At 38.7% G+C, this 24,035-nt stretch overlaps 1 protein-coding gene across 11 annotated transcripts in view; it reads right to left on the bottom strand.

The window, feature by feature from the left end:
* SCEL (sciellin) overlaps positions 1-24,035 on the bottom strand; it is a 110,282-nt gene that overhangs the window by 66,715 nt on the left and 19,532 nt on the right. For all 11 annotated transcript variants that reach the window (XM_063650990.1, XM_054446863.2, XM_063650994.1 and 8 more), the window contains 6 exons: positions 21,098-21,157; positions 16,939-17,007; positions 13,084-13,152; positions 12,499-12,537; positions 11,381-11,461; positions 8,014-8,079 (listed from right to left, as the gene is read on the bottom strand). In XM_063650990.1, coding sequence (XP_063507060.1) covers positions 8,014-8,079; positions 11,381-11,461; positions 12,499-12,537; positions 13,084-13,152; positions 16,939-17,007; positions 21,098-21,157 — 384 coding nt within the window. The remainder of the gene's footprint in view (positions 1-8,013; positions 8,080-11,380; positions 11,462-12,498; positions 12,538-13,083; positions 13,153-16,938; positions 17,008-21,097; positions 21,158-24,035) is intronic.

Here is a 24,035-nt window from a genome sequence, read left to right as displayed (position 1 = left end):
TTTTCTACATTGATAACACTTGCACTTTCTTTTGTACATATTCCAAATCTACAGCATATGGTCAGAGCTCAAATTACATAACAGCACAACATTAACTCTTAAAATAGAAACATGATATTCTAAAAGGGTTCTTAGGCTTACCACAAATTATGAGTGGATATCTGCACACAGTGTCTTACATTAAAAGACATTTTCCCACATAACATCAGATTTGGAATTACTGGATTTCCTGCTACCACTAAACATAATTGATAAAGGACAAATGCAGAGAATGTTCCATGGATGGGAAGCCCATATTTCTACGCATACAAATACACTCACATACACACGCCCGTACACACCGTACTCTCTGGCACAGGAACTCCGCTCCTCCTCTCCTTTCTGCCTGGAACGCCTCCATGCACACCTCCCCTTTGCACCTGGCTTAACGCTTGTTTGTTCTTTAAGGCTTACCTCTGGCATTGCCTCCTTTGAGCCTACTCTATCCCAGATACAACGTCTACTGCCTCCCTCTCCACACTCCACATATTTTGTGTCTACCTTGACCTTTGTGTTTATCATACTCCCAAGGACCCTCCCTTGATGAGGGCCAGCCTTCATGTTTAACAATCCTGGCTCAAAATGACTCCCTGGTAGAAGCTGAGTTTTCTCTCTGTACTCCTTTTTGTACTCCTGGCAGAGCCCAACAATTGTTTTGGAAAAAGAAAGAGACAGAGACAGGGAGAAACAGAGAGAGGAAGAGAGAGAGGTGTTACTTAGCACATAGAATACAGCACAACTACAAAAAGACAAACAAGAAAACAGGTTGAGGGAAATTCATTGTCTAGTAGATATTAATAAATATTAAAATCAATCTATCAATCAATATGTACTTATTGACAAACTACAATGGATAAATTTACTTGATGATTCAGAGAGTTATAAGATGATGCCATTTAGTTGATGAGTATACTGCATAGTAAGTGATGTGTCAGAGTAATGCACAATTAATTGCTAAATGAGAATCAAAGATAATAAGCCTTCTGAGTCCAGATGACAAAAGTAACACCTTAGAGTATGAAAGCTTTCGGGAGGAAGTAAAATTCATGCCAGACTTCTTGAAGGATGGCTTGGTTTGAGATGGTAGAATCCATCGACCCACACTGCCTTCACCCTACCTACCTCTCATTACACCTTACCTTTACCATGTAACCTCAGCCCCCCAACACACCTAATGTATAGACATACATCAAAGTTCAACTTTCATTTTCTTCTCATTTAATCTTTTCTCAACAGGTGTCTTCACTCTAAAGATACTACATTTCAAATCCTTGGGTTCATTCCCAAACCTAGATCTTTGGAAGCTGCCTTTTACCTGAGCACACTCCTTCCTCCCCTGTAGCTGTTTATCTTTACTTGGGAATCACTGCTACAAATATATCCTGCCAGTGTCCCAGACTCTACCTGCTCAAAACAAAGCACAGTGTCAGCTGCTTAAGACCAATTAGGTACTCCCCATTCTGCTCTGATTTCTTCCCACATTGATTAGTGGCATTACTATGCTTAAAATTACCCTGGGCTTAAAAACCTAGCATTGTGTTATTTCTCTTTCCCCCAAATCCCACACCCCTTTGGGGACCTGATCTCTGAGTTCCCTGCTAGAAGCTCTTCCTACAACATCAGATCTCCCAGAGAACACTGATGTTCTTCTCATGCCCCCACAGTTGATCTTATGGTATGGTTATTTGTACATTCATATTCTCCAGATTTTGGGGCTATAAAGGACTCAAAGCTCCTGCCACTTTTCAGAGTTCTCTGCTCTGGGACTCCCATCATGATGCTGAGTGACATCATCTAGACATGAAAGCCCTTTCTCTGATCCCTCCTCCCCAAGGAGTCCCTTCACCCTCCTCCCTTTCTTGGTGGTGGTCTCTTTGCAGTTGCCTTTGGAGGTTCTCATGTGGTGAGTGACTCCCTCAGAAGCAAAACTTGTGAAAGCACCACCCAAATTAGGCTTGTGGTATGCCTCTGCTACCTCATGGTCACATCTTTTTTCTCCATCAGCACCCTAATCCCTGGAACTCGCTGCAACGATGATTGAATAAACACAGTAAGGAATACAAAGAGGTCCATGATAGCTTTGATGTTTTAAATGTTGGCGTGACTGAATGACTGAATGATAACACAAGAAAAATTTAATTTTAAAAAGTAGCACAGAATGCCTCTCAAAAAGTGAATATGTCATGTTTTGTTATGATAAGATTCTCTAAGGATAGGCTAGCGCAGGAAAAAAAAAGGACTAAACTCCCTGGCATAAGTAGTTAACAGGAACCGGAGGGCTGGAGAGTGAAGGTGGAAGAAAGGAGTGAGGGGCTGTTGAGCAAAACAGCAGCAGGTTAAGGCCTGCAGAGAAACATCAGCCAACAAAAATGCCCAATAACAGGGATGGCCAAAGAATTTATGAACAGGGATTTCCAATATTTCATTTTAGGTAGTTTGGTGTGGGCTTCTGCAATATATTGCTACCACTCCCACCATCCCATATCTTTATTAAGACCTTATCCAAATAGCATTTGGACACATCAAGGAAAATATAGCTGGTTTAGTGTGGAGCTGAGAGAATAGGACAGAGGTAACATAGAAGCGAAATATTGAAGGGAAATCAGATCAAAACCTGGTGATATGGTTTGCCTCTGTGTCCGCACCCAAATCTCACCTCCAATTGTAGTCCCCCATGAGCCCCATGTGTCAAGGGTGGGACCAGGTGGAGGTGATTGGATCATGGGGGCAGTTTCCCCCATGCTGTTCTAGTGAGAGTGAGTGAGTTCTCAGGAGGTTTGATGGTTTTATAAGTGTCTGGCGTCCTCCCCCTGCTTGCCTTCACTCCATCCTGCCACCCTGTGAAGAAGGTCCCTGCTTCTCCTTTGCCTTCCTCCATGGTCATAACTTTCCCGAGGCCTCCCCAGCAAGGTGGAACTGTGAGTCAATTAAATCTCTTTCCTTTATGAATTACCCAGTGTCAGGTATTTCTTCATAGCAGTGTGGCAACAGAGTAATACACATGGCCATGCCCTTTCTCACCAGTTCTATTCAAGAGAGTATTGGAAGTTCTGGCCAGGGCAATCAGGTAAGAGAAAGAAACAAAGCATATTTGAATAGAAAGAGAGGAAGTCAAATTGTTTTTGTTTGCAGATGACATGATCCTATATCTAGAAAACCCCATCGTCTCATCCCAAAAGCTTCTTAGGCTGATAAGCAACTTCAACAAAGTCTCAGGATACAAAATCAGTGTGCAAAAATCGCTAGCATTCCTACACGCCAACAACAGGCAAGCAGAAAGCCAGTCATGAATGAACTCCCATTCACAATTGCTATAAAGAGAATAAAATACCTAGGAATACAGCTAACAAGGGAAGCGAAGGACCTCTTCAAGGAGAACTACAAACCACTGCTCAAAGAAATCACAGAGGACACAAAAAATTGGAAAAACATTCCATGTTCATGAATAGGAAGACTCAATATTGTGAAAATGGCCATACTGCCCAAAGTAATTTAGAAAGTCAATGCTATTCCCATTAAACTATCATTACAGGAGAATGAGATGGGGGACCAGGTTAGGACGAAGAAGCATGGATTTCATTTTGAACACATTGAGTTTCTGGTGTCTTTGAGACAATGGGCAGTGGGCTACCCAAAGGCAACTCAGAGAAGAGATCTGGAGTGGATATAAATGAAGAAGTGGTGAGTACACAAATGGCCAGTGAAACCCTGGATCTGGATGCTGCTGTTGAAAGGCAGAGCACAGAACAGGAGGAGAAGAGAAGAGGGACTTGGAGCCTTTAGGAGCATCAACATTTAATGGCTTGGCAGTAAATGATGAGGAAGCTGAGGGACTAAGTAAGAAGGGCTGAGAAATCGAAAAAGAAAGAAAATCCAGAAGAGTGTGTTGGGGGAGTGTGCTGGTTCTCGAAACACAATAAGAGAGATTTCATAAGGGCATAAAGAGTCTGTGGTGCCCTTTGAAGGGTCACAAGGTCATACAGACTGATATAAGCAAGGTCATCAGTGACTTAGGGAGAGCTGTTTCCACGAACTAATGGCGATAGGAAGCAGAAAATGGAGATGAAAAGCATCATCAACTCTTCCAAGAATGTTGGCTGAGATGGAAAGAGAGGCAGGGTGTCAGCTGAGTAGGTTTGTAAGATTAGGCGATCAAATTTTCAGGAACTACATTTTGTAAGATGAAAGAGGTTTGAACGTGGAAAATAGGGAAACCAGTGAAGCAGGAATTTGATCAGAGGTAGGAGGAGAGACAGAGGAATGTAATGAGGAACAACAGTTATAAAGCTAAAATTCTGATTCAGTCTTGATTAAAACCAAAAGAAAACATGTTCTGATAAGAAGGCTTCAAAGGATAATCTGCTTGGCATATCTTGATAATTCAAAACACTGTATTGGTTATTTCCATTCTTAGCAAGACAAGAAAGAAGACAGAAAACATCAATATCCCAATGGGTGAAATCACAATGTCTAAGAAGCAAGCTTAGAAATAAGCTAGAAGGGCCAAAGTTTTTATTTAAATTAAAAACTTTACATGGCATGTCTTGCTGTTATGAATTACAGATTCTCTCTTGAACATTTACAAAAATAGGACAAGAGGCTTTCAAAGATATTCAAGTCTTAACTCCAAAATTTTGTTTGATCACCCAGGTCTGAACTCTCTTATTGCATAACTAATGTATATCACACATAAAATGACACTTCTCAGGAAATTTCATTTTTTCTTTAACTATAAAATATGATAATTTAAAAAAACTCTATTTTCTCATTTCAGCTCTAGTTAACCTCACCAGCCTTGTGTTAATTATAAACATATAATTACATGTAAGTATAGATACAGATGTAGATATAGGAATAGATATATTAATTATAAAGATAGACTAACATAGTCATAGGCATAGATATACATTTAAACAAAGGTATAATATTATGAGCTCTTCTGTTGATAAAAAAAAAGTTTAAGTCCCTTTGGGTGTGGTTTACATTGTGCTTGTAATAGATTTTAATCAAAACACAATACAACAGAAGTTTTTAATGTGAACTTGATTTCTTCCATAGTATATAAATTAAGAAAGGGACAAAGGAGAGATGGGATAACCCATGGTGTTAAGGGCTACAGAGAGGTCAAGAGAGGAAATTCCAGGAAAAGGACTCATTCCTGGATGACAGGGAAGTTTGATGAGAGAAAATGAAATTTCAGGGAAAGATTAGGTGGTGAAAAAGTAAAAGCTTGCAAAATTAAGAACAGAAAAAGTGAGGGTGTCAGTCTTAACAGGAAAATTCTTTTGGAGAAGATAGGAGGGGAGAAAAGGGAGAGAGATGAATACCAGTGTATTAGTGAAAGATAAAGGGAAATGTTTAACATTGAGCTATTAGCTAGTGTTATCAATCATATTCCCCCATTTTTATCTGTTTTTGACCTATTTTCATTTTCTTTGGGCTCCTCTGGGAACAAAGATATCTTTGTGAAGCCTTTAGTCCCTTTCATCATTTAATAATTGCTTCTACTTTCCAGTATTTACTAAAAAGGCTGTTTCTCAGCCCTGGGAATGCACTGGCATTAAAGGTGAGAAACAGAAGCTGTACTTTGAGCTCTTCCAAAGAAAATCACTTCAAAAATCAAAGGCATTGCTATATTGTTATTATTCTCTCCTTCCCCTGAAGGCTTGGCATGACATTATTTTCGATGCTCAAAGAGAAGTCTTTTCATTTAGCCATTATATTAATGATCTGTGACTCTAAAAAAGGAATAGATATATAAATTGATCAACCTAGCCTAATAGTCTCCTCTTTCCCTTAGTTCCAGAGCTATGGATCTGAGCCAAGAATCAGAAATAGGAACATTGTAACTCATTTCATCTTCCATGTAAATCACATCCAGCAATGCATAAATTGTGAGGGAGGGCATAGAGCCAGATCCCATCAGCTCTGTGCAAACAGATCCATGACCTCAACAGGCATTGATAGCATGAGATGTTAATTCATGAATAATCCTTCATGTTTTACACTGTTATATAACCAGTTGCTTTTTATAATGATATTGGAATAATGAATAATTGGAATGATGAGTTGAGGACAAAAATATAAAGTTATTTTTAAAATAATAAATATATCTAAGAAAAGTACCAGTTATTCTCTATCAAGACAAAATTGAATGGATATTAACAATACTCAGAAAAAATAATAACTAGTTAACTCCTAGTCAACATTTTCCCCACTTAGATAGCTCCTTATATCAAAGGTATCACCCATAGGGAAGTATCTAATAACAGCCTCAGGGGAAAGAATGTTTTAAACTCCAAATGTAATTCATACATGGCAGTTCATGTAATTGGAAGTCATCTGTAGATGAGCAGGTTCTAAAATAAAACATTGTAACAGTAGGTGAATGTGATTCCAAGTTGTGACTGCTCAACATGTTCAGTAATTTGATTTAGTTATAGATAGGTAGACAGACAAGCAGACAGAGATAGATTAGATAGATAGATAGATAGATAGATAGATAGATAGATAGATAGATGTAATGACAGGTATAAAAAAAGCAACTCGAGCTCTTTGTGTCTAGTGACCAACTACAGTTTATTTACATCCTTATAGAGCCCACTCAAATTATTGCAAAATACATGTATTTCTAAATATATCCATTACTTGGAAATGAAAGAGACATTAGAAGTCTGCACAGTAGATGAAAATTTTATAAAATAAACCAATCTAATATTAAATAAGCACATAGTTTAATAATATTTTCTTTTCCAATAGTCAGAATTAGAAAAACTGATCCCATTGAAACATGAAAGTATTCTAGAAGTTGAGACATACAAACATCTTTGGATACCTGAAAAGTAAACTAAATAGGAGACCTGTTTTTGTTTCTGAGTTAGTGATGATATTGATTATAGAGCATGCTTCCTTAAAGACCAGAGTGTAGGCTCCATGTTTTGTTCACTGATATATCCCAAGATCCTAGAATAATATCTGACACACAGCAGTGTTTATTAAGTATTTATTACATTGAATTGTTGCTGGCATTCCTAGCATGGAAATTGTAGAATAAGGTGTCCTCCACCTGATCTATCATTTAGTTATAACTATTACTCTCAACAAAAAATAAAATTAGAAAATACTCATTTGTCAGTTAACGTTTATGAACAACTTGTCAGAGATAACCTCATCCAGTTCTCCAGGTTCTGCACAGCCTGGAGGCAGCTGGGCATCAGGAGCCCACATTGGAACCCCTGTCTGATGCCTGAGTCTGTTCTCTCCCACTGTCACTGTTAAGGGTTAAGTTGTGTCCCCTATGCCCCCAAAATTCACATGTTGAAATCCTAATCCACAATTCCTCAGAATGTGACCTTGCTTAGAATTAGGGTCATTGCAGATGTAATTAGTTCAGTTAGGATAAGGTCATACTGTAGTAGGATAGACATGATTAGTTGCTTTATAACAAAGGGAAATTTGGACTCAGACATGCACACACGGAGAAGATCATGTGAAGATGAAGGCAGCGATCAGGTCAATGCTTGTACCAACTGGGCAATGTCAATGATTACCAGGAAACCACCAGAAGTTAGGGGAGCCCTAACAGTCCTCAGAAGGAACCAACCCTCCTGAACCCTTGATTTTGGACTTCTGGCCTCTAAAACTATGAGACAATAAATTCCTGTTGTTTAAGCCACCCAGTGGCACTTCGTGGCAGTTTGTGGCACCCAGTTTGTGGCACTCATTTATTTTGGCTGTAAGCAACCCTAGCAATCTAATACAGCCACCTACTCATTCCTAGTAGTTTGTCAGATGTCCTACCAGGGTACTTGGTAGCCCTGACCTTACTCCCACTGGACACTCTCCTGTACAGAGCTGAGAGTTCACAAGATTGCCTCCAATTTATCCCAAAACATCCACAATTATATGTTGTCAATGTCTGACATGTTCTTCCATCTAATGGCACAGCAATTACGCCTGACACCTTTCCCTTACCGTCTCCTGGCTCCTGTGCTTGAAGAGGCGTTGTAACCTGGAGGGGGCGGTGGAAACCAGGACTGCCTGTTAAGAAATGACACAGTAATAAACATGGTGATTGAAAGGCTGATCCCACCCACATGTCTGAAAATAATTTGACAGTGAAAAAGACAATGAGATTATACCAAACCTTGGGAGTAAAATGAACACTATTTCATAAATGAAGTAGGAAGTAACTGTCCTATATTCTAGGCTATCTGTTCCTCCAAGTAAACCTCTTTTCTCATTTCCTTTAGCACTAAGTAATGTGGACATTTCTTTTTTTTTTTTTTTTGCAAATCATATAATTTTTTATTGATATATAATATTTGTATATATTTATGGGGCACATGGAATATTTTGTTACATGCATAGAATGTGTAATGATCAAGTCAAGGTATTTAGGATAACCATCATCTAGAACATTTATGACTTCTGTGTTGGTAGTATTTCAAGTCTTCCCTTCTAGCTATTTTGAAATAATGCAATATGATGTTAACTATAGTCATTCTACTCTATTATCAAACATTAGAACTTACTCCTTTTATCCAACTTTATATTTGTACCCATTAACCATCCTCTTTTTGTCCCCACCCCCACCACACGCATACCCTTCCCAGCCTCTGGTAACTATCATTCTACTGTCTACCTGATTGAGAACAACTTTTTCAGGTGATCTACCTGCCTCGGCCTCCTGTGCTGGGATTACAGGCGTCAGCTACCGTGCCTGGCCAAGGATCCCTGCTTCTTTTTTTATAAAGGCACTAAATCGAGAGTTTATTATTTTTGTTATGAAAGGAATTCCTTACATCAAAGACTTAAAACAATGGACCTTTAAGTAATATATCCCTTAGAAGTAGGAGTCCTCATGACATTTTGGGCTGGATAAAAAAAGACATTTCTTTTAAAAAGAAATCTAAAGCAAATCTGGAAAATAATGACAATTGTTAAGTCTAGATCGTAAATTCATATATATTTATCATGTTATTCTCCCTATTTTTCTGCATGTCTGAACTATTTCACAACAGAAATAACAATCTTATACTCTACTCAAAATATATATATGTTTTATTTTTATTTTTATTTTTGAGATGGAGTTTCAATGCGTCTCGGCCGGAGTGCAATGGCGCGATCTCGGCTCACCACAACCTCCGCCTCCTGGGTTCAAGCAGTTCTCCTGCCTCAGCCTCCTGAGTAGCTGGGATTACAGGCATGCGCCACCACGCCCAGCTAATTTTGTAATTTTTAGTAGAGACGGGGTTTCTCCATGGTGGTCAGGCTGGTCTCGAACTCCCGACCTCAGGTGATCCACCTGCCTCGGCCTCCGAAAGTGCTGGGATTATAGGCGTGAGCCACCGTGCCCAGCTTCAAAATATAATTTTATTTTATTTATTTTATTTATTTATTTTTTTTTTTTGTGATGGAGTCTCGCTGTCTCCCAGGCTGGAGTGCAGTGGCGCGATCTCAGCTCACTGCAAGCTCTGCCCTCCGGGTTCACCCCATTCTCCTGCCTCAGCCTCCGAGTAGCTGGGATGGGGTTTCACCGTGTTAGCCAGGATGGTCTCGATCTCCTGACCTCGTGATCCACCCGCCAAGACCTCCCAAAGTGCTGGGATTACAGGCATGAGCCACCGCGCCCGGCCTCAAAATATAATTTTTAAAAAACTGTGGGCCAGGCGCAGAGCCTCACACCTGTAATCCCAGCACTTTGGGAGGCTAAGGCGGGTGGATCACGAGGTCAGGAGCTCAAGACCAGCCTGGCAAAAATGGTGAAACCCCATCTCTACTGAAAATACAAAAATTAGCTGGTCGTGGTGGCATGTGCCTGTACTCCCAACTACTCGGGAGGCTGAGGCAAAGAATTGGTTAAACCTGGGAGGCAGAGGTTGCAGTGAGCCGAAATTGCACCACTGCACACTCCAAAAAAAAAAAAAAAAAAAAGGAAAAGAAAAGAAACTGATAGAAAATTCTGACAAGTAAAAACATTTGAAGCGTAAGTGAATATTATAGCAGCACTAGCTTCAGTTCTAACCTCAATTAGAAAGATGTCCTCACATCACTAGGTCATAATTTTAGTTGGTAGCAATTGCTAAGCAGAAAGATCAAGATACGGATGAAAACTGAAGATATTCAGATGAGAATGATATGTACTACAGAAGAAAAGGCAGACAGGAAAGCTCGATTTAAATTGTTTAAGTAGGTCTATTCTCTGAGCCACTGCAGAACTGAACTAAGACAAGGAATGAGTCAATCAAGGCAGATTCCAGCTCAGCGTAAGGAATAGATGCTACCCAGGAGAGCAAGTCAAAGATGTGTCCCAAAATAGTGAGAGTCTTATTGATGGCTTCAGTGGCCCTGAATTATGCCCAAAATGTCAGAGAAAAGATTCTTGCACTAGATAGGAGATTGAACTGACTGACCTAAACTTTCTCTTTCAAACTTAGGAATCTGTTTTTACCAGGCAAAGGGTCAAGGGACATGAAATTTGGGTTCAAGGGAAAGATGAATCACATTTTCTGAGACTTTGCAGCTACAGCCAGAATTTTGTTGAAGGAAAAAACAGAATAAGTCATTTTTCTCCAGCAGCACCATGGCAAAGTCAGCCAGTCCATCAACAAACATTGAGCACCTACCCTGTACAGAGCATGCACCCAGGTACAGACAGGGAAATTGAGAACATTTAAAAGCATTGATGTTTGTAAATGCTTGTTTTCCATTTGCATCACAGTTTATAGCCCTGGGGTTTTTTCAACATGCAAACATCTCTTCCACCATCATGTTCTGTCTCATGAAGAATATTTGGTCGCCACTGGTCCAACTACTCCTCTGTGCCTGCTAATTACATAGGACTCAGCACCAGCAGAATGTGGGAAACCATGCAGAGGAGGTCGGTGGAGGAGGCAAGAATCAAACAAATACAGATGGATGTCTCCAGAAAGGGTCTTTGACTCTGCATTTGGAAGCAAGGCCAGCCCAATCCACAGAGCAGAGGCGGCATCTCCAGATACAGGCCGGTTTCAGGAGCATGGCAGCATGTGGCCCTACATTCATCATTATTTCAGGTTAAGGCATTCCCAGCAGCAGGACTCCATGAAACATGCTACCTCAAGTAGTCTGCCATTTAACATGCGAGCTCTATCATCTAAAACATTTCCTAGAAATTCAAGGCCCTAAAGGAATTGAAAACAAGACTCTATATTTGAGAAAGAGATTGCTGGGGGAAAGAGCTGAAGTTTGGGAACAGCAGAATGTAGATGCTGGATCCCCACAAAAAAGAGGAGGAAGCTTTCTAATGCAGTCTTTCATAGTGTATCAGCAAGAGGTAGACACAATGAGTTCATCGTACCTCTTCTTCTTCACAGGAGTAGTAGCGGAAGTGGATGCTATGGTGTTGGAGGTGTTGGCATTCAGTGAACCGCCAGGTTGCCTGTTTAATGACAAGAGCAACAATTAATCACACTCTCAAACTTTTTCATTTCAGCCTACCTTTGAGAAGTCTTAAATTCTACTCATATTCCTGCCTGCCGTCTGTTCATAAAATGTTTCACTTGAGGATGGAAAAACAGCCAAAAATCTTCTTTCTTAGTTGACATATTTTAGAAGTTGTCAGGTTCTCATAGAACTAACTAAAACTAAAGGAATAGAATAAAGAAGTGATTCATAAAATGACATTAACTGTTGGAAATTCAGACAAATCAATTCTGGCATGCTACAGATTCACATTTCTTTTACTCCTGTGATTATATTGTGACTAACTAATTATGTTGTGGTTTTCTGCATTAGAAGCATTACTGCTTAATAAAAATTTTTAAATCATACCATCTTAAGCCTCTATCTGGCATTTATTCATATATGCAGAGCCTCAAAAATGGAAGTGACCCAGGCCCATTTCAAGCGCTGAGAGGTCTGATCCAGTGTATAAATTACTTTATACATAAATAGGAATTCAAAAATAAAGTAAGTTTATAAATCTGTCTGATTTGGGCTGCTTGTAACCATCAGTAGTACATTCCAGGGAAAATGTGCTCCATTTAAACAGATTTTTAGCTCACCCCATGTTTTCCCAATTCAATTTTCTCTGAAGGAGGAGGCATACATGTGGAGGGTGGGTGGGGAAGGAAGTGAGGTGTGGAGGAAGGGTTAATTATTGTGGGAGTAGAGGGAAGAAAAGCCCTGTAGGGGAAAAAATAAGGAGTCTAGATTTTAATAAAGAAGAAGAAAGAAAGGATGACCTAAGCTTTGGTGTTTGGTTAGAGTAATGATTGGCAATCTTTTTTTTCTGCAAAAGTCCAGATAGTCACATTTGAACCTTTGCAGACGATTTTGGTATTGTCTTCTACTACTCAACTCTGCCAGAGCAATAGGGGCATGGCTGTATTCCAATAAAATTGGCCTGAGGTGGTTTTCCCTAGTTTTTCTTGAACACCTAAAAAGAAATATACTATAATTAGAAGGAATACACACAATTTTGTTGCTTCCGGTGATCTAAACATGGACATGCTCCTGGTAAGAGAGAAAGAAAGCAAAGTTTGAACAATGAAGAATGAACATTTGCATCTATTTGGAATTATTCTTGAATTTAGATTTATTAAAAGTTAGACATTGGTGAGAGAAAGAAATAGAAAGCATCATATTTTAATAAATTTCATAAGATGATTTCATGATTTTGTCTCTGGTACTAGATTCCAAAGAATTTTTTTCTTCTGAAAATTTAGTATCTTTTAAGCCCAATATTTTTATTTGTTGGGTTCAGTAATTTTCCTTAACAATAATAATGTAAAATTTGCATTTGCACCTATTTCATAATTTTGCCACCAGGACAACTTAAACAGAAACATAAATATGGTAAGAATGGTGATTTGGAGCTACAAGTGCTCTTGATTTTTAAGCTAAACAACAAGGTTTTATTCTAGCCATCCACAGGAGTAATGATAGAGACTAAGAATTTACAGAAAGATATTAAGTAGGATTGAAGAATTGCAAGTACATAGGAAACACTTAGAAAAATATTATACTTGAGCCTTTCCCGTAGTTAGCAGATACTGGTACCTATTGGTTAGTTGGTTATCCAAGGTGTTGGCCTTATATGTTTTAGCAGCATCATTTCTGTCTGAGATCCTTTATAAAGAAATAAGACAAAAGTCTGGATAAATATTTAAATTATCAAACTCCTTTCAGACCATTTTCATGCTAGAATAGCTTAACAACATAAGCCTTTCTCTAGTAAAGAGAACTATTTTTCAAGTGTTACATTTTAGAAAATTTTTAAATAAAAAGAAACTACTTATGACAAAATCTACTTATAAGGTTGTTTTAATATAGTTTGAAATTTTATTTTATTTTATTTTTTGAGACGGAGTCTTGCTCTGTTGCCCAGGCTGGAGTGCAGTAGTGTGATCTCAGCTCACTGCAACCTCCGCCCGCAGGGTTCAAGCTATTCTACTGCCTTAGTCTCCTGAGTAGCTGGAACTACAGGCACGCACCCCTACACCCAGTTAATTGTTATATTTTTAGTAGAGAAAAGGTTTCACCATGTTGACCACACTGGTCTCGAACTCCTGACCTCAGGTAACCCACCCGCCTCCACCTCCTAAAGTGCTGACATTACAGGTGTGAGCCACAGCACCCAACCTGAAATTTTAAAAGTGTTATGCCTTTTGCCTGTTTGTCTTCCTGACTCATCGAGCATTTAACTCATTAACTATTTTCATTTTCATTATTATCTAATGATACATCTTGTCAATGACAGTACTTCCTATGTCAGTAAAAGGCATCAACGAAATACTTGGTTTTTTTTTAAGGTTTGTGGCATAAACAATATTATGTGTTTGCGAAACACATTTTCTTTTCTTTCTGAGCAATCAGGGAGACCACATTTTCCAACCTTCATTGCAATTAAGTTGGGGCTATGTGATTGAGCTCTAAACTAAAGAGTGTGGGCAGACATGTTATCTGCCACTTCCAGACCCACTGTAAGACCTCCTGGTGATCTTCCATGTTCTTTCTTGCCCCTTCTACTATGGCTTTAGTACGCATGGCAGCATAAATATGGCAGCATCAAAATATGGAAAGAACTTAGGTCCCTGAGTCACTTCATGGACTCCAGAAAATCACACTGGACTCTGATGTGTCAAGTAGTACCTTATACTGTGTTAAACCATCTAGATTTGGAAGAGAGGAAGCAGATTTGTTAAAAAGTTTCTCTACCTTGACAAATTAGTTTACTTGGACTAATACATGTAATGAGTCCAAAAGATCATTAGAGATTTTAATCATTCTAATCTCATAGATCTAGAAAAGGTATGTTCATCTGCTTCTTGAGTCAGAAAGCACAAATAAGGAAGGTTATCATTATATGCCAATGGTGGGATCTCATAACTTCGGCCCCTGTTCCTTCTTTCCTTGTCTCATACCTACTACTTTTTGCTGGTCATTTGATATGTTTTTTCTACTCTCCAGAACATCCCTACAAGGTAGGTATAATGATTTTCATTTTATAGATAAATAAATGGAGTCTCAGAGTCATTACGTGGCTTTCTCTTGGCAACACAAGTAGAAAGTAGTCTATCTCCCAAATCGTTCACTGGGATCCAATGTCATATATTCGATTCTGTAGTATGATTGTTCCCAAAACTCATATATTAGGTTAACAGACCTTCCTTTAGTCTTTATTCTTCACCTCTCATAGTCTCTTTCATGCTACCCAGGGAATAAGTCTATCAATGGTAATGGAGAGAACTCTAAACCACTATTCCAATATGTATGTTGATTTCTTATTGCTGGGGGAGATTAATTTTGTATTTATCCTGGAAATTAAATTTCTGTCAACTTGTGATATAAAATAAGTTGTTTTAATAAAAATCGGTCTTGGAGACTTGAAATACCAAACAATGTAATTAGCAACATGATCAGAAAAGCCGAAGGAAAAGTTATACTTTCACAATGGAGCACTAGAGGGCCTCCTAACCTAGGTTTTCCAAATTAGTTATAACCCACTATCTCTGCATGCTACATACACATTTATGTTTCTTTTGCACACCTCACATTTTACACAGGTAAGTATATTTTAAAGGGAACTTTTCAAATGTAAACTCAGTACTTTTCTCATATTCATTAAAACAAGTGCATCATTATTAAAATGCAAATGCACACATACCAGATATATTTGATCATCTTCCTCCTAAAATTATTTCATGTCTTACATTTTGGAGTGGTCTGTATTACAGAAGTTTGGCTCCTGCTAACAGGACTTGCCTTTCTTTACTAACCCCTGTGTTCTCTTCCTCAAATCTATTTCCACATTTAGTGCCTTGGGAATGAGCTGCCAGGATACTTTTCCCAAACATACCACTAAAGTGTGTAAATAGATCATGTAATCTCTGGGCCTGCTTTTGAGGGTATAAAATGAAGGGCTTGAGCTATATTGGTGGTTCTGAATCTCAGCTGCACATAAGAATTACTCTATAAGCTTGAAAAAAAATGCTTGAGTTCCACCTCAGGCTAATTAAATCAGGATTTGGGGAGTGAGGGGTAGTAGGACCAAGGCATCAATAAAGTTTAAGAGCCTCCTCAATGGTTCTAATTTATAGCTAAGGCTGAGAATGACCTAACTACATTGCCTGTGAGGTCTAGTCTATTTCCCACATTCCCAGGCTGTATCTCGGCTGGCCTGACATAAACGTTCAGACACACAGCCTACAAAAGCTTAAGTCTTCCACCTTACTCAAGGCTCAATTATCTCACTTTAAAATTCATTCCTAGAAATAGGTTTCCTTCTTCAATTAATCATCTGCAAGACCAGGATGAATGGACAGAGGTATTTTATCTACCTCTTCTCTATGCACCGCTGTGGAGATGAGATCTTGTACACATATTACAAACTCATTTTTGACAAGGATGATAATTTTTAAAAGAGAAAGACCAACTCTTTAGGATACCAGCATTGATTGTCCTCTGTTAGGGTGACTGACTTGAAAGCCTAGGAATAGTGCAGAAGGTATATACATTTGCTACATTAATCAACACTGGCATAGTCTGAGTTTAGAATCTATTGGATGCTGTAAGTTACCACGTATTTGCTTAAAACCCAGTAGGTGCCATTTTCGCCTACAATTGCAGCACATCTTTAGCTGCAGGGAGTAAACTCTACTAGCACTGGGTTTGGGTATTCATGGTGCCTATTTAATAGGAGTCCAAACGACTCCTATTAAAGATGCTAACTTTGCCCTTTACTTATGCTTACTAAGCGTTTCTACCAAATCTAAACTAAAGATATGATTTGTGGCATTTATACTTAAACCTGAATAGAAGTTGCCCTATTTTCCCGGTAGAGATGAGCCCTTTCCCTCCATGTAAGAAGGAACTAACAGCAGGCACACACGTTGGAGCCCTGTGGAGACTCTAGTGTCAAATGAGTATTTTCACTTTCTAAAGAGAAAGTAAAGAGCTAACATCTCTGTCCTGGAGTGGATTGAAACTATTGTATTATTAAAATTTACAGTCTCTCCATAAAGCAGTTGCATGGACTGATGTTTTTCCACCATCAGTGTGGAAGAACCAAATGTTGGAACAAGGATTACACATATTCACAATAAAACACCTATCTTCTTCATTTTAAATTGAACTAACAGATTCCGCACAGTACCCACCCTAGCTGTACTCAAATCAGTGTCTCTAAGAATTTTTCATATTAATCTACTATTAGCAAGATTTTAGAAATGCATCTAGCCAAGATTTTGTGAGATTTGAAGAAGGTAATTCAATTCTTAGAGCCCTCCATCCCTGGGAATAAAATACCAGCAATTCAAACCTTATTTTGGTAAACTTCTAAATACTTCATAACTTTATAAGAAAAGGAATTTAATATGTTACGCATTCCACTTATATGGTTCAAAAGCACCTTACCTGTCCAAAGTGCCATCAGAACTATACCGACTAATTGTAGCTTTTGGCACATCTCTCTCATTTACTTTCCTGTAGCAAAAATAATTACCAAAAAAATCAAATAAATTACAAAAAGAGTTTATAAAACCTATCATACATATGGCAGTATTTTGACCTATTTCAGTAGGAAATGTACATGTTACCACGGAAAGATAGATTTGGAGTACCCAAATCTTCCAAATTGGATAGAATAAATTATGGACAATCCAATATCCTATGCTAATAAAAGATTCTTCTCTGGCTTCAATTATTTCTAATAACAATGTAACATATTCAAATTAGGGATAAAGATATGTAAATCATACAACACAACAAACAACACTCAAAATGGCTAATAACTAATATGTACTGTTTTCAATGTTGTTTATTTCTACATAATAGGAACTCAATCTTTTATACTCAACTATATTTTGTTTGCAGAGTTTTAGCAATGCCATAAACCAGCACCATGGACTAAATCCATAAATGCTTTGTTTAATACTCAGCACCGTGGATAGGGTTGAAAGAAGGGTACTTACAGGCAGAAGGAAGGGAAAGACAGGAAAGAAAGGAAAGGAAGGAAACAGGAAAAGCTGGGGAAAATGAAAAGGAGAAAGTGGTAAGTGAGAGAAAGGAAGGACAGGAGGAAAAGGGGAAGAGAGAAGAGTGATAGGAAGAACAGGAGAGACAAGGGCAAAGAGAGGAGAGCAAGACAGATGAGCAAAAATGGGGGGGGGCGGAATTTAGAAAATAACAGAAAAGAGGATAGAAGGTTCAATAGAAGGAATCATGATCATGGAAGCAAAGGAAAGATCTTGATCAGATTGATCAAACATTAAAAAAAAGCCTCTTTAATGCCTCATACAACCTTGTGATATAAAGCAAGCAAGCTCTTTGGAGAATTCTTCATTATTTATTGTGTTTGCATTTCCAAGTATCATTTAAAGCCATCATATCCAAAGTATTGCATTAGAATAAGTACTAAGACTAGATACTAAAGATTTAATTTTAAACTTGATGTGGCATATTTTCACTAAGCAACTATTTGGATGTACTCAATATAAACAGTGCTAGGAATAGTGCAAAAAGTATATTTGCTATATTAGTAGTGGAGAAAGTAACATTTCCTATATTAATCAACACTGTTGTACTGATAAATATAAGGAAGTCTAGAATAAAATAACTATAGCTGCTATCTACACAGAGCAAGATGGACAAATCAGGTATGTACATCCAAAGACAGAAAGTAGTGAGTGCCATAAAAGAGGTTTAGGTAAGGTGTAAGGAAGTTCTAAGCTGAGAAAGCTGATTTCTAGGTATACAAACCAGAGAAGGCTTTACAGAATGAAGTGCAGTTTTAGCTGGGCCTTGAAGGGGAAATAGATGTGAACATTTTCGAATAGAGGTAGAGGAACAGTATCAGTTAAGGCAAGAAAAAGAGTGAAGAAAAATGCCAAATACAACTCCCCCAATGTTTAATACAACCCCAGAGTGAACTCATGGTGTGGTTCACCATCGTGTGTAATGTGTAAATGCAAGCAGGTGCTGGAGGGCTATCTGACCCCTTCCAGAAAACAGCGCCTCCCCAGACACCATCACTATGTCTCTAGGTGGCCATTGTCTTCCTACTGCTTATAACAATAAGACATGTTTCAACATGTTATTTTCATTCTCTCCCCTCCCTTACTTTCAACTAGGATGCAAGTTCTGTGGAAGCAGGGACTTTGTTTTGTTTGCAGCTCTTAACACAGCTACTGATGCACAGAAGCCCTCCTACAGGTGCTATTTGGCTATCATCCTTATTTGACATGTTTAAATGATCTACCAGAACATGTACACAGTCAAACTTTCCAACTGTGGATAATATGAAGGTATTATCTAAGGTGACGACAGTATATTATTTATTTTCCTTTATTTTCAGACCCCACTCATGCCAGCTCTCTGCAAACATTGTCACCTCTGCTGGAAGTGCTTCTGTCCTTGCTCCATGCCCACCAGCCAGCTTTGCCCATTTAAGAAATTTTTCCTCATAATCCTTCAAGCAACATCGCCAACACCAAAGACCACTTCCTTGGTGAGGTCTCTGATTATTCAGGCAGAGTTAGTCTCCCCTCCTTTCTATTCCCATAGTGCACTCACACACCTCTACTATAGCACTTTCCATGACAAACTTTAGTATTTTCATTCATGGATATTTTAAGGTCAAAGATTATGTTCTATGCATCTTTGTATTCCTGGCACCTGGCACAATGCTGGCACATAGCGGGTGCTCCAAAGTGGCTGTTGAGTGGGCATCAAGATAAAGACAGCCTCTGCAGAGCAGAAAAATGACAAGTGACATCCTCTGAGCAAGTACCAGGAGAAAAACAATCTGCCCTACTCTTTTAGGGAAATTGATTCTGTGATGTTAGTTATAGGTCAAGGGGGAAATGTCTAGGGCTTACAGATTTTTGTTCCTTAAAAGACTGATATTCTACTTTAGCCACAACGCTGGCCACCACGAGGAAGGGTTCAGGAAACCAATACAATTTAAAATATGAAATAAGCATGAAAGGCATTAAGCTCTTGTTAACCTAAAACACATTGTATGTACATTAAGAATATGAAGCATATTTCACACTTAAAAAACACAAGCATTTGTGTTCTTAAACATTCCAGAGAAAGGTGAGTAACATAGAGGTGGCTGGACTCAAATGATGAGCCTCTCCTTTGTTGGTGGGATCAGAGCCAGCTGAGAACCAGGCTGTGATTTTCAAAACCATAAAGACAAAGGACAGGGCCTCGGCAGAGAGTCTGCCAGATCACAGAACAGTAAATCAGATGAACTAAAGCTGGCATCAGGAAAATGAAACAGCAACTCTGTGTAGAGGGTTATAAGCTCAGCACCCTTAAAACAGGTCACAATTATGAAAAAGTTTAAAAGGGTTGAGAGAAATTCATAAACAAAAGTTTCAAAAATAGACATGTCCCAAGTGTCTGCTTAACTTTTTAAGATCCACGCCATAGAAGACATTCACACTCCCTCTTTTTTTTTTTTTTTGCTAATTTTTTTTTCTCTTTATTACTATTATTATTATTATTATTATCATACTTTAGGCTCTATGGTACATGTGCGCAACATGCAGGTAAGTTACATATGTATACATGTCACACTCCCTTTCTAATTACATTTTAATGACAAACAGACACAAGCTACTAGACCAGATAAAACTTGTGTCTGATAAATAATTAGGTTCTTCTGATGGGTGTGGTTGTTTGTACGGATGTGAGTACAACTGTGTTTTAGTAAGAATATTCTCTATTTTTATCAATCCGAGATTATTTATATCATTGTGATTACTGTTTTGTCTTAATTTTTCTACTAATTTGCTTTGATCAGTCTATTTGCCACTGAGGATCAGTTCATGTTTTCCCACTAGCCCAGGAGTTTCCAAAAAGAAAGGTACTGTCCCATAAAGCAAGTGAACTCTGTAGTTGTTATTTCTGTATTTTAGACTTCCTTTCCCTAAGGTTCAGAGATATGTAATCTGGTCATGTTGCTGTTGTTTGTTTGTTTGTTTGAGAAACAGGGTCTTCTTCCATCACCCAGGCTGGAGTACAATGGAGCATCACTGCCCACTCCAGCCTTAATGTCCCAAGCTCAGGCAATCCTTCCACCTCAGCCCCTGGAGTAGCTGGGACGACAGGTGCGCACCATCACACCTAGCTAATTAATTTTTTTTTTTTTTTTTTTTTTTTTAGAGACAGGGTCTGGCCATGTTGCTTAGGCTGGTCTCTAACTCCTAGGCTCAAGAGATCCTCCCAACTTGGCCTCCCAAAGTGTTGGGATTACAGGTATGAGCCATGGCACCCGGCCTGATATGATCATGTTTCTATGAGAGTGCTTTCCCTGCCTGTCAGGAGGGCCACCTCAGTGGGATGCACAGAGGGTTGGTTATGTTCTGCCTCCAAGTCATGGTTCTGGAGAGACAGAGTTTCCTTGTGGAAACCTCTGATGATATCACAGATTCTCCTCCACATGCCCAGAACATCGGGGAAAGCCTGAGGCATGCTGCAAATATTCAGCTGTCTTGAACAAGTCTTCTCTGAAAACTACCATCTTTGTGTTTCTGCTCATGATGTAACATGTCTGAACACCCACCTGTCCAATGCATCATGGGAATTATGTCGGTTGAGCACCACCCTACCGTAATTTTCATCTCTGCAAAGAAAGAACAAAAGTATGTCACATAGAAAGTTACCACAATGTTGACTAAGCACTAAATGAGAGGGACACGCGGGCGAGCTCCCAATTTTTGGCAAGGTTAATTCATTTTACTTCAGTTGTGAGAACACAAAATTATGTATCTATTTTAACCAGTCACCACTTGAAAGAGCATGAGAAAAGAAACAAGTTTGTCCCTACAAATGATCATTTATCCCATGAGGTTTCTACATGATTCAACAATGAATGAGTATTGTGTTGTGTTGTGTTTTGTTTTATCAGGCTGTGGGAATATGAGCCCATTTACTTTATATGTATTAGAAGAGTCCTTTTTGGCATGAAGTCAAATACAAAAGCTTTCCACAAATTGTGTTTAAGTAAGCCCATTATGTCTGGATATGTTGGTGGACTTGACAGTTCTCCTTCATAAAATGTGGGAAACTCAGTACCAATATTTGTGGTTAAGGAGATTTATAATTCACAGGAGACCTAGCCTACTTTTGAACCATGAGAATACAGTTTGCTCTAGTTAATTGTTAAAATAATCCTATGAATTAGGCAGGGAAGACACTGTCATATCCAGTTCACAGATGAGAAAATTGATTGGGGATTTTCTGGCTTTCCTAATACCACAAGGTTAGCAAGTAACAGAGGTGGGTCTAGGACCCAGATCTTTTCATTCCAAATCATTGCTTTTCCTACTAGTCAACACTGCAATCGACCTTCATATGTAAAATCTCAAAGTAATATCATTCTTATTTTGTACAGTGGAACTGAAAGTACAGGCCCTTTCAGGAAATATCAAAACATGTAGTGAAGCCTTCGGATTTGAGCCAAGGCAGAAAGTAACTGAGCCTATTTCATGTCAACCCAACGAAACCTGAAATACCACATTTTTCCTGGTTATGCTCCACTAACATTACTCAACACTCTGGTACCTTTTTTTTTTTTAAGACAGAGTCTTGCTCTGTCACCCAGGCTGGAGTACAGTGGTGCGATATCTTGGCTCACTGCAACCTCTGCCTCCTGGGTTCAAGCAATTCTCCTGTCTCAGCCTCCCGAGTAGCTGGGATTACAGGTGCCCACCAACACACCTGGCTAATTTTTGTATTTTTAAAGTAGAGACAGGGTTTCTTCATGTTGGCCAGGCTGGTCTCGAACTCCTGACCCCAAGTGACTTGCCCACCTCAGCCTCCCAAAGTGCTGGGATTACAGGTGTGATCCACCATGCCCGGCTTCTGGTACCATTTTAAATGAAGCTATAAAAGAACTGTAGTAGACAATTAAATAGAAAGATGAACAGTAAAAGTGAAACAATGCCAGCAAATACACAGTCTCAAAGACCCCAAGAGAACTTTCCTATCTTCCTCCATATCTCTTACTGAAATTTTTGAAAGAGGAGCAGATACCAGGCATGTTTTTATCTGAGGCGGAATTATAACACACAGCCCAGAACTGGGCCGGGGTAATCAGGGAAGCATCAAAGCATTCAGCAGCTCCTATGCCATCCAAGCTGGCTTCCCTGGGTTTTCCTGGGGAGGCATGCCTGGCATAAAAGCAACATTCCTCCCAACTGTGATTTGTCTTATACATTCTATCTTCATTCATCTGTGTAAATATTGGCAATCCAAAATGTATGGTCTACATTTCACATGACACTATCACTACAGAAAATTGGAAATGCTCTGACAGAAGCAATAAATGCTGTTTTATGGAAGGAAATGATTGTTGTCCAATAGTGCTAACTCCAAAAGTTAGTGTGAGTCTCTAAATCTCTAAACACCCATATATTTCCTTGAAATAATAATATTCAATAACAGAAATTAACAGATATTTTAAATTTAACATTCACAAGAATGCCCCTCAAATAACCATATCTGCAGAGTTTGTAGATAGTTTAGAGTAAGGATCCTATAATGCAGGATTTCCCAACTTCAGGACTATTGACACTTTGGGTTTGATAATTTTTTGTGTGGGAGCTGTCCTGTGATTTATAGGATGTTTACCAGCATCCCTGTTCTCTACACATTAAATACCAGAAGCACTCCTCAATTTTAACAACAAAAATGTCTCTCAACCTTGCCAAATGTCTGCTGGAGGTAAAATTGCCCCTGGTTGAGAAACATTTGTGTAATGGAAAAACAATGGGCCATGTTAAAATCTCAACTCTACCACTAAATAGCTATGTGCCATTAGACAAGTCACTTAGCTTCTCTGAGCTCAGATCCCTCCTTTGTAAAATAAGGAGATATAACACCTACCTTGTGTTTTATTGTAAAATTAGTGGTGCTTTATACGTAAAGTATCTAACACCAAGCTTAATAACAAAGAAATCATAAAATGTCTACATAATTTATAACATATACATAAAATCATATATATCCAGACTGGACAAATACCTATTGCAAATCTATATTGGCAATGAGGCTATATGCCTATGGCCGTAGTTTTCAAATCTTTAAACCTCTCAGCTAGTAGAAGCACGCTCAAAACAAACAAAACTTTGTTGGTGGTAAGCACTTACAAAGTAATACCATATATCTCACCTTCCCAGCACCTGGAAGTAGATGGCACTAAAATAAGCCGGTAATTTTTTTTAATTTCTCTTGTACATATCAAAATTGTATATATTAAATTTGGAATTATACTATTTTTGTTTATTTCAGCTGACATGATCAACATAGCAGGAACTGTCCAATCCCGGACTAACTGTTACCTTTTTGGAAACTGGAAAGTCATGTTTTCTTTCCAGTTTACCAAGTAAGCACAAACACCCATCCTAGGTAATAACCAGGCTCTCTCTCAGTAATGACTCACATTCTCTTATGTATGTGTATATTTAAAATGGCAGAGATATTCTTGAAACTCTGATGTG

Source organism: Pongo pygmaeus, chromosome 14 (assembly GCF_028885625.2).
Source record: "Pongo pygmaeus isolate AG05252 chromosome 14, NHGRI_mPonPyg2-v2.0_pri, whole genome shotgun sequence".
Classification (NCBI taxonomy): Eukaryota; Metazoa; Chordata; class Mammalia; order Primates; family Hominidae; genus Pongo; species Pongo pygmaeus.
This window is presented reverse-complemented; position numbering and strand designations above follow the sequence as displayed.